We start from the raw sequence: 15975 nt of genomic DNA, 5'->3' as shown, positions 1-15975 counted from the left end.
GTTGCCAAAATCGAATGTTACCAAAACCGAATGTTGCTTAAACCTAATATTGCCAAAATCGAAAGGGGTCTGTATATAATAGACCACCCTATTTTTTGACAGCACCATAATTATGGCCTTACTTTTCCGAACAATTTTGTAGAACAACACATTTTTTCTTAAAAATATTGTTCTGGCGTAAAATGCATCTTTCCGGGTAAATCTGTATCCTGGATCATAGTGCACTGGTGCAAAGTAAGAAACGAGAAGTGAGTAATGAGAATTGTGAAGTATAAAGCGAAAAGTAAATAATGAGACATTTCTAAATTCACATTTCACATAAGGATAAGATGTGAGAAATCAGAAGTAACAAATTAGGGGTGAGAAGTAAAAAATGAAACGTGGGAATTGAGAAGTGCGAAATGAGGAGTGAGGAGCTAGAAGCGAGTAGTGCGAAGAGCGAAGTAAGAAATAAGTATTGAGAGGCAGTAGTGTAGTAGTGAGAAATGCGATAAAAGAAGTGAGAACCAAGAATCGAGAAGTAAGTAGGGAAAGTAATATGTGAGAAACGAGAAATTAGAATTGAGAAGCGAAAAGAAGGTTAAAAATAATGCAAGTAGTAAATAATAAGAAACTAGTAGTAAATAATGAGAAGTGAGATATGAGAAATAATGAATGTGAAGTGGGAGGTGACAAGAGAGAATTAATAATTTTCCATCCATTTTTTCTCATTCTCCTATCTTCCTTCTTTTTTCGTCGAAGTAGAAAAGAGATCTGTGAAGCGCGATGTGAAATGAGAGAAATGAATAGTAATAATCGAGAAGTGAGGAACAAAAAATAACAAGTGAGAAGTAAGTAGTAAGAAATGGAAAATTATAAACAAAGAGTGTGAATAGAGTAGTGATTAGTGAATCATAAGAAGTGATAAATGAGATTTGAAAAATAAAAAGTTAGTAGTGAGAAATAAGGAGTTAGAAGGCAAAAAAATGAAGTGAGAAAAATGAAAATTTGAATGTGAGAAATTTATGTCTATTCTTCTTTCTTTTTGCCTTTCTCGTATACTAAGTATACGGTAATTTTGTTCTTCCTTTTTCCATCTTCTACTTTCTTATTTATTTTTCCTACCTCCTTCAGCTTTTTATTGTTTCCTATTTCTTTTTCTTCCTTCTTTTCTCGTTCTTCTTCCTATTTAATTTTTCATTGTTCCTTTACTTCTCTTTATTTTTTCTACTTTCTTCCTTATTTCTTCTTCCTTCTTTAATCTTTCGATTTTTTAGAATTATGATTTTCTATTTTTTTTTATTCAACAACATAATTTCTCGAATCTATTCACCTTCTTGATTAGTTTGAAAACTCTCGTCAATGATTACTTTATGACATTTTTAAATTTTCAAGGTTTATTTTTTTTATTTTAGCGCAAAAAATGAGCATGAGCATGAGCATTATGACCGCACAATTCGTAGTTGCTACTCCGTGATTGACTAGAACTTGCGAAATTGTACAGAGAACACAATAAATGGGGCTTGGGACTAGCTACCCATTCTCAATGTACACGTTTCGGGAGCTCAAATATCTAAAGTCAATAACGGCGCCGGCCACGTCCTTACGGTCATATAGGAAGGGGAGGATTGTTAGTCCGACTCTCGTTGCTACTAGAGACCGAGAACACTCGCTGTCTGAAACTTTCACTTTCTGATTTATTCACTCACCCGCGCAAAGCAGAACAAAATTACGACGACCGGCCGATCGTTTTGCCTTCCGCACAAAGCAAAACTAAACTTCGACGACCGGCCGATCCGCTTACTGGAGAAACACGACCGGATAAGAAACAAACTTACACTTTCTGATTTATTTACTCACCCGCACAAAGCAAAACTAAACTTTGACGACCGGTCGATCCGCTGACTCGAAACAAGAGCCAACACGCACTGAACTAATTATCTTTACTACCGGCCGCGCAATGCAAAACACAAAATTTCGGCAAATCGCGCGATCGTTCGGCCGTTCGAAACAAGAGCCAACACGCACTGATCTAATTAACTTTACTACCGGCCGCGCAATGCAAATCACAAAATTTCGGCAAATCGCGCGATCGTTCGGCCGTCCGAAACAACAGCCAACACGCACTGAACTAATTAACTTCATTACCGGCCGCGCAATGCAAATCTCAAAATTTCGGCAAATCGCGCGATCGTACGGCCGTCCGAAACAAGAGCCAACACGCACTGAACTAATTAACTTTACTACCGGCCGCGCAATGCAAATTACAAAATTTCGGCAAATCGCGCAATCGTTCAGCCGTCCGAAACAAGAGCCAACACGCACTCTTTTTTATTTTAGCGCAAAAAATGGAGAAAAACCAGATCATTAGTCACCGCCATAACCTCCTATTGAATTAGCTCAGTTGTGGAAAAAATAATGAACTACAAATATTTCATTCTTCTAAAATGTCGTACAATCAATTATGTGAAGAAGTGAAGTTGGAAATCGTCATAATTTTTACTGCGCGACTATCTTCGTGATAGCCATGTGGCGCGATAAAACCAAATAGGGGTAACGGCTCAAACCTTGGCCCATTATGCTACGGTTGAGCACATTTATCGTTATAAATCTTTATATATTGCATTTGCAACCAGAATTATTCCACCAGCCGGCTTGCTTACATTTGGTTTTGACGCCAAATAGCAAAAAACGACGAGGAATGTCCGCAATATCTCATTTAAACCAGCGAAAGTCTCGAGAGAAATGGACAAAAGGTCGGCATCCTTGTCCCTATCATGTGGATAATTTTTCAGCCCACTTGGGACGAGTGAGTGTTGATTTCGAACATACGAGAGATAAAGATGGGTTGCTGTTTATAGTACCAGTCATTTTGCTTGCGTTGAATAAAGGCAGCATGCAAACAAATAGAGAAAATCAAATCATCTTATTGAGCGTGAATTCTAATTGGTTCCATGTAAAATACTACCACACTATTGCGAGAGTGCGTTTCAGATTCCCCCAATAGCACGCTTACCAAGGACATGCTAACGAAAATACTATTATATGAATCATTTATTTCCCAAATATTTACCATATTTGCAAGTGAAGAAGTTTAGAAAAATGAAAACTATATTAAAAACTGCAATTGCAAAAGGGCTACAAGTTTAGAAAAATGAAAACTATATTAAAATGAAAACTCATGTTGTGCCTTCAAACAAATTACATACGTTAATTATTGGCTGCCGCATAATTTTGAGATTTACTGCTAGTTGAAATCATGGCAGTGGTGTTGCTCTCGCTCTCGCGATACTCTCAAAGAAACTTTTTTCCAAAACGTAAACAATGCTTTAGGTGGGGATGGTGCATAACGCACTATTGAAGAAAGCCAATTGTAAAACTTATTCTAGGCAATTCCTTGCTTTGTACTGTGCATAAACAGTTAAAACTGTGCCAACTACCTGATATTATTACACAATTATTAATAAATACAATTAAAGGATGCTTGTTTTTAACTCTGCCTGCATTGAAATTTCATGATTGGTACGTGCGTTTGATTCCACTCCTCTCTATATCGATCAGCTGTTGTGAATCCTCTCAAAACTCTCACGTGTTTCAACTTCCCGAGTTAAAAGAATACTTTTTCGGTATCATTTTACAGATCAAAATACTTTTTGCAAGCAATAATAAATCTAAATTATGATGAAGGTATTTGTCAAGTAATTTGACTTCTATCCCTCATTTGTCGGGTGAAGATCACTGCGTCCAGATTTTAGGACTATTGTGATATACCCTTCTACTGTGAAATACGCAAGTTATCTCAGTAACATGTTTGTCACTGAGATACCTTGGTATCGACTGAACTCAAGACCATCTATTATTGATGAAAGTAAGTAAAGTAAGTAATTTGACTTGAAATTAATCTCATGAAATGACGTTGAAAGTTTATCTAATGAAACATATGATCCATTGTATCTTTCCATTATTAAGATTAATTATTATTATTATTATTATTATTATTAAGATGATAAAACTAAATATTCTTACACTAATTGAATCATTTATTTGCGAAATTATGAAGAAAATGGTGTATCGAACCAAGAAAGGTTGATGCTTGAATCGCTTTTGCTTGAATCGTGTTTGGAAGCCGTAAGGTAGGCAATTATTTTTGGTATGTCCTGCGAATGAAAGCGATTATATCGTGATTCGAGAAAAGCATCATGAGGGCCCATTTACTACGTGACGTTTTAGGTAGTGGGAAGGTTCTTGTCTGAGCGTTAAGGACTTTATAAATTTTAGAACCCTACCATACATGAAGCATTACTAGAGGCTTGGTTCGGGTTGAGTTTAACGTTATGTAATTTGCGAATGAAACTTAACCTGTTTTTACAAAAATTCTTGGCATCCTAATCCCAAGCATCGGATATTCTATCTACAGCTTTCAGTTATTTTCTCCAGTACGGGTTATTGGTGAGAATGTTTTGATTTCAGAGTTTCACCTATACTAACGTAGTGCTACAAATCGAAAGCGCATGCCACCATTTGGCTACGGGTGTCCCCAGTATTGTCCAAAAAAGTTTTGGGTAATTATGTCGCTATACTAATGAAAATTGTGAAATAAAAATGATAGCTGACATAGTGTGGTTGTTATCCATTCATCTGATGTGCGAAAGCAGGTATGTTCATTCAGAAAACTCTTTTATGGGGCAAAAGAAAAACTCTAACACAGCCAGCCTGCATAAGTCAACGAAACATGGCTGCTAATAAACCGAGTCAAAGTGATTTTTCACGCAAGATAATTGCTTTTAATAGTTTAAGAAGTGTATAAATCTAGAGTTATGAAGCAGATATATGTTTGATACACTTTTCTTAAGAAGTGATGGTTAATATCTCTCTACAAATTGACGTATTATCGCTGAAATATTGATTAATTTGCGTGATGAGCCAATGTTACATCCAGGGCCAACATTACCGCCGGTTACCCTAGGTGTTGCGTGCTGCAAAGTCATGACGAAGACTATATTTTTTTCGCTTTCTTCATACGACTAGAAACCGATGTCGCCCTCCTAAATTTTCCCGGCTTTATCCGAGCATCAACGAGACCATCATATGGCTCCCATTCAGTGTCATGTTCTATATGTACGTTTTGTCCTTTTCAAATAAGAAATCTGTCAATTTGATTCGGCACCCACCATTTTAAACTCAGGATCGGACCATTGGCCAGGAGCCCCTCCGGCTCTCATGCCTTCTGATTAATTGAAGAACTGTGAAACAGATTTCATAATCTCATACAATAAAAGCATCATCTTAGACCTCAGATCTCAAGCTAGACTAGACTCGAAATCAGACTAGAAACCAGATTTCATTTCGAAACTAGAATCGGACTTGGTTTCAGATGTATTTTAAACTTCATTTGAGACTAGTTTCATGATCAGACTTGACTTCATTCCTAACTTCACCGTTGACCAATTCATAAGTAATTGAAATCAAATTGACTGATATCTGGGCTAGACTGATGACTGGAGTTCAATTATGATACCAAAGTTAGCTTCTAACTCAATTTCAGACTTTATATGATACTTGACTTCAGTATTTACTTCCAACTGAAATTCAAAATCCATGCTTGACTCATTTATAATCATGATTTGATTTTGGTTTTTACATGACTGTAGATTAAAATTCGAACCTATAACTTTAGAATCCAATTTCAAATTTTCTGTTTGCAAATTCATTTCCGTAATTACATTAAATAACATTTTTTCCATCTCTCAATATCTTCCACAGAACGTAGAATCGCATTGAATTGCGTTGACATCATTCCACCTTTCGTCCACCAACACGATAGTTTCCCGCGCCGCCACGGGACTTAGAAATCCCAAATCAAAAGGTTAGACAAGAGGCAAAACCCTTCAAACCCTACAACAGTGATAAAAAGTGTGTCTTGTTTACCCAGGCAACTATACTGATAAGAGAACTTTACCTTCTCGCTGGTGTCGTCGATGCAGCCAGCCACTGGTCGCCAGTTTGCACTGAAGTAGCGCGCTATTTCTCGTATTTGTACAGTCAGTCGGTGCCTCGTGTAGGAAGAAAACTAATTACCTATATCGAAGTCACGTACCTACTTATCGCGTACCGCTGCTGCTCAAGTGAACCTTCTTCCGTCCTCGTGACAGATTGTGCTCGCCGTATCAACCCGTCAAAGGGTACGTCAATAGGAGACGAAAAGAAAAGAAAAAAAAAACACAGTTCGTAGTTATTCTTGTGGAAATACTTCGCTAATTGACCGGGAGCTGTGTGTTTGTGCAATTTGGTAATCGATGGTTTGCGACGAATCCCGGATGAGAGACGATTTGTTCAAGTCATCCCCGATGAGATAATGAGGGAAGTGGAATCGTCGGAGACATCCGTAGTATGGCCAGCTTGGTGTTATTCAGGTTAGTGATTCTGTTTTCAGATTAGTGATTAAATGTATTACTGCTATGTGTAAATATTGTCTAGAAACCTTTGACAGTTTTATCACGTACGTTGTATTTAACTCACCGTTATCAAAACGACAATGAGTCAAAGGGGACGAGACTGAACTACAATTTACAGTAACTGAGTAACAGATCTATGGTATTACGAATAATAAAAAAAGAAACGATTACGAATGGAATTTGGGCGATCTCGAATAGAATCTTAAAGATTCAGAATAAAATTTGGGCGATTCTGAGTAGAATCTTGACGATTCCGAATGGAATTTGGGCGATTTCGAATAGAATCTTTATTTGACAATTCCGGATAGAATCTTGACAATCTTCTTCTTCTTCTTATTGGCATTACATCCCCACACTGGGACAGAGCCGCCTCGCAGCTTAGTGTTCATTAAGCACTTCCACAGTTATTAACTGCGAGGTTTTCTAAGCCAAGTTACCATTTCTGCATTCGTATATCATGAGGCTAACACGATGATACTTTTATGCCCAGAGAAGTCGAGACAATTTTCAATCCAAAAATTGCCTAGACCGGCACCGGCAATCGAACTCAGCCACCCTCAGCATGGTCTTGCTTTGTAGGAGAATCTTGACAATACGACGAAATAAAATTTGGGCGATTTCGAATAGAATCTTGACAATTCCGAATGGAATTTGGGCGATTTCGAATCGAGTTTTGACGATTACGAATGGAATTTGGGCGATTCCGAATCGACTTTTGACGATAACGAATGGAATTTGGGCGATCTCAAATAGAATCTTGAAGATTTTGAATTAAATTTGGGCGATTCTGAATAGAATCTTGACGATTCTGGAATCGCCAATAGAATCTTGACACAGCTAAGGAGAATCTTGACAATATGAAATAAAATAAATCTTGATAATTTGGAATAGAATTTGGGCGATTCCGAATAGAGTTTTGACGATTCCGAATTGAATTTAATCGATTCTGAATCGAGTTTTGACTACAGTGATCGTTCGCTAATTCGTTAATGTTGTTTACTTTTTGCATTGAACAAAGGAAAATTTTACGCGCCAGGAAATATCGATCCCGCCAAACACGGAAACAAAACGTCAACGCGTTTTTGACATCACATTCTGACGTTTAACTGCTTTTTAATTGGGTTTCGCCCAAGTTAGCTAACCCCCAATTCAAAAACGCCTAAAGTAGAAAAAAAGCCCAATTAGCGAATGTTTACTGTATTACGAATGGAGTTTGGGCGATTCCGAATCAAATTTTGACGATTACGAATGGAATTTGGGCGATTTCGAATAGAATCTTAACAATTCGGAATAGAATTTGGGCCATTCCGAATAAAATTTTGACGATTCCGAATGAAATTTAGTCGATTCCGAATCGAGTTTTGACTATTACGAATGATGTTTGGGTGATTCCGAAACAAATTTTGAAGATAACGAATGGAATTTGGGCGATCTCAAATAGAATCTTGACGATTTTGAATTAAATTTGGGCGATTCTGAATAGAATCTTGACGATTCTGGAATCGCCTATAGAATCTTGACACGGCTAAGGAGAATCTTGACAATATGAAATAAAATTTGGGCGATTTCGAATAGAATCTTGACACATCCGAATTGAATTTGTGCGATTTCGAATCGAGTTTTGACGATTCAGAATGAAATTTAGTCGATTCCGAATCAAGTTTTAACGATTCCGAATAAAATTTAGTCGAATCCGAATCAAGTTTTGACGATTACAAATGGAATTTGGGCGATTTCGAATCGAATTTTGACGATTACGAATGGATTTTGGGCGATCTCGAATGAAATCTTGACAATTCCAGATAGAATATTGAATACGAAATAAATTCCGAATAGTATCTTAACAATTCGGAATATAATTTGGGCGATTCTGAATAGATTTTTGACGATTCCGAATGGAATTTGGTCGATTCCGATTCGAGTTTTGACGATTACGAATGGAATTTGGGCGATTTCGAAACGATTTTCGACGATTACGAATGGAATTTGGGCGCTCTCGAATAGAATCTTGACAATACGAAATATAATTTGGGCGATTTCGAATAGAATCTTGACGATTCCGAATGAAATTTAGTCGATTCCGAATCGAGTTTTGACTATTACGAATGATGTTTGGGCGATTCCGAATAGAATTTTGACGATTACGGAATGGAATTTGGGCGATCTCGAATAGAATCTTGAAGATTCTGAATAAAATTTGGGCGATTCCGAATAGAATCTTGATAATTCGGAATAGAATTTGGGCGATTCCGAATAGAGTTTTGACGATTCCGAATGAAATTTGGGCGATTCCGAAACGAATTTCGACGATCACGAATGGAATTTGGGCGATCTCGAAAAGAATCTTGACGATTCTGAATAGAATCTTGACGATTCCGAATGAGATTTAGTCGATGCCGAATCGGGTTTTGACGATTACGAATGGAATGTGGGCGATTTTCAATAGAATCTTGACGATTTAGAATGGAAATTAAGCGATTCCAAATCGAATTTTTACTATTACGAATGGAGTTTGGGCGATTCCGAATCGGATTTTGACGATTATGAATGGAATTTAAGCGATCTCAAATAGAATCTTGAAGATTTTGAATTAAATTTGGGCGATTCTGAATAAAATCTTGACGATTCTGGAATCGCCAATAGATCTTGACACGGCTAAGGAGAATCTTGACAATATGAAATAAAATTTGGGCGATTTCGAATAGAATCTTGACACTTCCGAATGAAATTTGGGCGATTTCGAATCGAGTTTTGACGATTCCGAATGAAATTTAGTCGATTCCGAATCAAGTTTTGACGATTACAAATGGAATTTGGGCGATTCCGAATCGAATTTTGACGATTACGAATGGAATTTGGGCGATCTCGAATGAAATCTTGACAATTCCAGATAGAATCTTGAATACGAAATATATTCCGAATAGAATCTTAACAATTCGGAATATAATTTGGGCGATTCCGAATAGATTTTTGAATAGATTTTTGATTCCGAATGGAATTTGGTCGATCCGATTCGAGTTTTGACGATTACGAATGGAATTTGGGCGATTCCGAATCGAATTTTGACGATTACGAATGGAATTTGGGCGATCTCGAATAGAATCGTGACAATACGAAATATAATTTGGGCGATTTCGAATAGAATCTTGACAATTTCGAATGAAATTTAGTCGATTTCGAATCGAGTTTTGACTATTACGAATGATGTTTGGGCGATTCCGAATCGAATTTTGACGATTACGAATGGAATTTGGGCGATCTCGAATAGAATCTTGAAAATTCTGAATAAAATTTGGGCGATTTTGAATAAAATTTTGACTTTTTGAAATTTTGATTCCGAATGGAATTTGGTCGATTTCGAATAGAATCTTGACAATACGAAATAAAATTTGGGCGATTCCGAATAGAATGATGATTTGGAATAGAATTTGGGCGATTCCGAATAGAGTTTTGACGATTCCGAATGGAATTTGGGCGAATTCGAAGCGAATTTTGACGATTACGAATGGAATTTGGGCGATTTCGAACGAATTTTGACGATTACGAATGGAATTTAGGCGATCTCAAAAATAATATTGACGACTTTGAATAGAATCTTGACAATACGAAACATTATTTGAGCGATTTTGAATAGAATCTTGACGATTCCGAATGATATTTAGTCGATTCCGAATCGAGTTTTGACTATTACGAATGGAATTTGGGCGATCTCGAATAGAATCTTGAAGATTCTGAATAAAATGACAATTCCGGATAGAATCTTGACAATACGAAATAAAATTTGGGCGATTCCGAATAGAATCTTGATAATTCGGAATAGAATTGGGGCTATTCCGAATAGAGTTTTGATGATTCCGAATGAGATTTTTTTTTTTTTCCTTGTCGGGTATATTTTATTACTGCGATTTAGTCAATGCTGAATCGGGTTTATACGATTACGAATGGAATGTGGGTGATTTTCAATAGAATCTTGACGATTAAGAATGGAAATTGAGCGATTCCAAATCGAATTTTTACTATTATGAATGGAGTTTGGGCGATTCCGAATCGGATTTTGACGATTACGAATGGAATTTGAGCGGTCTCGAAAGAAACTTGAAGATTCCTAATAGAATCTTGACAATACGAAATATAATTTGAGCGATTTCGATTCCATATCTTGACAATTCGAAATAGAATTTCGGCCATTCCGAATAGAATCTTGACGATTTCGAATGAAATTTAGTCGATTCCGAATCGAGTTTTGACTATTACGAATGGAGTTTGGGCGATTCCGAATCGATTTTCAACGATTACGAATAGAATTTGGGCGATCTCGAATAGAATCAAGAAGATTCTGAATAAAATTTGAACGATTCTTAATAGAATGTTGAAGATTCAGGATGGAATTTGGGCGATCACGAAAAGAATCTTGACAATTCTGGAGAGAATCTTAACAATACGAACCAGAATTTGGGCGATTTCGAATAGAATCTTGACAAGTCGGAATAAAATTTGTGCGATTTTGAATAGAATCTTGATAATTTCGAATGGAATTCGGGCGATTTCGAATAGAATCTTGACGATTCCGAATAGATTTCTGACTAAACAAAATATAATTTGGGCGATTTCGAATAGAATCTTGACAATTCCGGATAGAATCTTGACAATTCGGAATAGAATTTGGGCGATTTCGAATAGCATCTTGACGATTACAACTGGAATTTGGGTGATCTGGAATAGAATCTTGAAGATCCTGAATAAAATTTGTGCGATTCTGAATAGAATCTTGACGATTCCGAATGGAATTTGGTCGGTTCCGAATCGAGTTTTGACCATTACGAATGATATTTGGGCGATATTGAATAGAATCTTGACGATTTCGAATGGAATTTGGGCGATTTGGTAAAGCATCTTGGCCATTCTGAATGGGATTTGGGCGATTTCAAATAGAATATTGACGAATCCGAATGAATTCTGGACGATTTCGAACGGAATCATTTCGATATCGATTCCGAATGGAATCTGTTAACTATTTCGGATTAATTCGATATAAATTTTGAAAAGATTCAATCTATTCTGATAGTCCTGTGGTTCTGATCGAAATCATGCGATTCCGAGTGGACTTTTGAGATTCTTAATTCTGAGTGAAATCTTGCGATTCTACGAATTTTACGGTTCCGAACAGAATATGGAATCCAGCTATTCCGTATTTCGATAATTCGGCCATTCCAACTAGAACTCCGAATGAAGTCCTGAAATTTTGAACGGAATAGAATCTAGATTTTCAACAGATTTTTTTGATTTTGAATGGAATGCTGCTGCAATTTCTGGAACAGTTTTGCAACTTCGAAAAAAACTTAAATTTCTGGTAGAGGCTTGCGATCTTGCGGTTTTAAAATTAATTCCGTAAACAGAATAGTACGATTCCGAATCGAGTTTTGTTATTGTTAATGAAAAAGTCTGATTGGTTTGGCCAATACATAAAAAGGTAATAGAATAACACTTCGTCGATTCCTAGAAGTTGATTATATCTCAATTGTAGATTCGAAATGAATGTAAATTAAAATTTTTGTTGTTATTGGATCAGAGAGAGAATGTTCATCAGGGATCCATCTAGCTACCGATTTGATTTAATTTCTTTCCCTCAAATTGTAATGAAAACGGAATCGCTATAGGACAGTGCCAGTGCGTTTGTCCCCAATATAATTTACGTCGGTTGCCCAAACGGACTCGCAAGGAATCACCTTCACTTTATTACGGGAACGCGTGTCGGTGTCGTTTTGGGTGTCCGATTTCGTCGCAAGGTGGCAAGTCACTCATTCGATTGAATTCGATTTACTTCCGAGGAAATTGTCGGCTGACAATCAAAACGATTCCCCGAAATGTGGCTTTATTCTCTTTGTACTCCTGTCTGCCTACATCCTTGGTTGCATGCGTTCGTGGGAAGTGACGAGGCTTGTTCGCTTTTATTCGTTTCCGCCAAGGGCAAAGATCAAGCATGGCCTAGCAAGAAGCAAGAGGGTGTGCCTAACTACATACTTCCATATGTGAGAAGAAATGCAACAAGGCGAAAACGTGCGTATGTTTTCGGAAAAATAGGTGTTTTTGGTGGAACCGTCGTGTGGTGTTTCTTTTAATCAATCGTCTGCAATACTGGATAAAAACCACATCGTTTCATCGCATTTCTGTCAAGATTTCAAATACTTTTAGAAAGTTCCTGCTATAATTTTGATGAATTTTCGGTCAAACATTACATTTAAATCCAAAGTCACGATAAATCTGCAAAGTTTGCTCAGCATATTTGAAAATTTGTTATAAATCTAGATTCTATTCCGTTCTAATTTCAGGACTTCACACTCAGAATAAAGAATCCCAAGAAATTTAAAACGATTACCGGATTTTATTAATACAAATATCTAAATGATACTTAATTAGTGATTGCTCATCGAGCGTATACTGCAGATATTTTTCAATATTGGGCTTGCGACTTATCTAATAATTATAGCCCTCAGCTTTACTGCCGTTTTGAGCTCAATTACAACAATAGAATTTGTTTTTGGAGAATACTCGTTTGTCTCTCAAAATTCGCCACGAGAAACGCTAAACTTCATTCAGTACGTTTCTTAACATTTTACTGCCTTGGAACAGCATATGGATTGAAAGAAATGGGTATGCAATGCTTCACATATTTAACTAATTTTTCAAAAACTTGAACGCTTTCTAGAAGCGACATATGTATATCAATGGATCGTTTTTAAGCATGATTCCCAGCTCATTGGGTATCATTTCCCGATTAGCTTTGTTGCCTTAAATCATCATGCTAAGGGCACTAAGCACCGCAACAAAAGATCCATGATTCAGCTAGATTTTCCATCATGAAAGTGAACTCAAAGCATAAATGCCTCACCTTCCTCCCCACACCGTCCAAGCTCTGCCCGCTCATGATTATTCAAATCGTTAATAACTATCTCACCTGGCAATCGAATCGCTGCTGATCGGACGGTTCTTTCATTGCTTCGCCCTCCTCCTTGGCACCTTGCGTTTAAAGCAGCAGTTGAGTGAGGTCTGTTGATTAAGTTATTGATTCAACCAACAATCGCGAGATGCCTATCGGTGAGCTTCCCCCCTTATGTAGATTGTCCATCTGATTAATCTATCAACTTTTGAACGGCTGCCTGTCTTCTTTGCCAGGCTGGGCTCTGGGCGCATTGGATGAGGTGTGAGATGTGTGTTATCCGCGGTAACTACTACGATTGTTCCAATTTCTCGGCTTTTATCGCCGACTATAGAGGTGCCATTACTAATCATTTCTATTATATATTATCGTGACCGTGGCCAACATTCCGTCCGACCAATTGGAGCTGGGTTCAGCGGTTTGGACCGATTCGTACGGGAATGACAACTTGCCTGGGCGTACGGTGGCTACTGGGCCAGAAGATCGTCTCTTGCGGGTAGCGGAAAATACGATGTCGTAAAATAACGCCGGGTGATTGAAAAGTGGTGTAAATTGAGACCTAATACCATTTGATTGGTAATTTTACGATGCGGAGCAATCTGGAACTCTATTGTAATCGGACAAATGAAATTGTTTCGACTGTGAGCACGGAAAAATACCTTTACGGCTGTAGGATGATGAATATTGAAATGCATTTAATAACAGAAGGATATAATGCGGAACTTTATGATTACTTTCGGTTTTTTTTTTCCCTAAACATGCTCAAGCGGCTTCAACCATGACACCGTTTTAACGATTTTATTTTTTTCCGTCCGTGTATGTATGTGTATGTGTGTGTGTGCACAAAATGTATAATCTAATCTAAAAATTACATTGTAAAATCATACACCACTTAACCAATCTATTTTCATTTTTATACATTATAATAACGTATTTATAGCATTACATGCATATTGTAAATGTACTAGTCTACGTCGGTTGACGAAATAAATAAATTCAAATACAATAATCCTCAATCGATATTCTCGCAACGAGTTGCATTCGAAAGGTAATAAAGCCTTGAAGGTTGCTGTTGAATTTCATAATGATCGGTCATTACGTTCAAAAGTTATGAAGGATTGATTGCACATAGCCGACAATGGAGTCGTACAGAGGAGGCATTCGTTGATCTCTGCAAAATGTCGCAGATTTACGTTGAAATTGCGGGAAATTTCTGATGTATTTCTTGAGGACACTCCGACACCCCTTCCTATTAAAATTCTGAGGAAATTTCATTCGAAATGCTAAATTCCGGATAATTCCCGGTGGAAATTTGTGGAATTTCTCTAAAAGAATTCGAAGATTTTTCTAAAGAAATTCTGAATCCTGAAATCCTTTTATATTACTGAAAATCTTGGTAATAAAATTAATAATAATAATAAATTTTTCTAAGAAATTCGGAAAAAAAAAATCTTCAAAGGAAATTGCAAAGAATGTCCCTCGAAATTTCCAAATGGTTTTGCTTGGATAATGGAAAGTACTACCCGAAGAAATTTCAAAAAAATCCTTTGGAAACATGAAAAAAAAATCGTTGAAATTTCATAGCATTTTCCAATGAAATTTCAAAGTATTTTCAAAGAATTATTTGCCTTGCATGCTCTGATATTTCCGGGAATACGATGCTATTTTTGTTACCAGAGTCAGATTTTAGAATATTTCCATAAAAGCAGAAACTACGATAGCAAAAAACGAAATTTACTGTAGGGATAGTGCAAAATAACGGAATAAAAGTTAGCAACAAAATTGTCTTCCTTTTTGTTGCTGATAAAAAAAAATCGGATATTTGTCATTATTATCTCCGACAAAAACAAAGCTTTGTCGTTGGTACTCTTTTGTCGCTTGTCTCGCACGCGTATCAAAGAAAAATTAATTCCCTGTTTGCGAGGCAATTCCACATTAGCATTTTCTTGGGAAATAACGCGTTAGGCCTGAGGTCATCTAACTTAATTTCGTTTGGCCGTGTTCAACCGTTCGACTGAAATGGTTGTTACACCTAAAATGTCATTTGGCTGAAAAAGTTGGTTGCCAAAAGCTCCTGGCAGAATCTGACCGTTTGTGACAGCGGCTGACTATTTTCAATTTGAAAAAAAAAAAACAGAATAATCCACCTAGCGGTGATGGTGCCTTTCTCGTTTTTTTTTTCGAGTGAGTAATTTCTACGCACTTTTGGTATGAAAAAAAATATTTTGGGCATATGTATCTACCGAGCCCATAGTTCGACCTGGCCAATTTTCAATAGGAAACAATGGGACATGTTTTTGCGTCGAATGCAACCTGTTGCGGGGAAATGGGTTGAGGGTAAGTGCTAAAAAAGTGAGCTATAAATTTTTACGCCCTTTTTTATGAGAAAAAGTATTTTGACCATAACTTCTGAGCCCATAGTCCGATCCGGCCAATTGTCAATAGGAAACAATAAGACAGAATTCTGCGTTGAATGCAACTTGTTGCGAGCAAATTGGTTAAGGGTAAGTGCCTGAAAAATGGACAAGGCTTTTCCACTCGTTGTTGTCTAAAAAAAGTATTTTGACCATAACTTCTGAGCCCATAGTCCGATCTGGCCAATTT

General features: G+C 37.0%; 1 protein-coding gene across 1 annotated transcript in view; it reads left to right on the top strand.

Moving 5' to 3' along the window:
• LOC134212417 (myosin-G heavy chain) overlaps positions 1 to 15975 on the top strand; it is a 329579-nt gene that overhangs the window by 45790 nt on the left and 267814 nt on the right. Inside the window, exon 2 of the mRNA XM_062690250.1 lies at positions 5743 to 6392. Coding sequence (XP_062546234.1) covers positions 6335 to 6392 — 58 coding nt within the window. The 5' untranslated portion in view covers positions 5743 to 6334. The remainder of the gene's footprint in view (positions 1 to 5742; positions 6393 to 15975) is intronic.

Source organism: Armigeres subalbatus, chromosome 2 (genome assembly GCF_024139115.2).
Source record: "Armigeres subalbatus isolate Guangzhou_Male chromosome 2, GZ_Asu_2, whole genome shotgun sequence".
In the NCBI taxonomy this organism is placed as follows: Eukaryota; Metazoa; Arthropoda; class Insecta; order Diptera; family Culicidae; genus Armigeres; species Armigeres subalbatus.
Note: the sequence above shows the minus strand (reverse complement) of the source record. Positions and strands in the feature narration are given on the sequence as shown.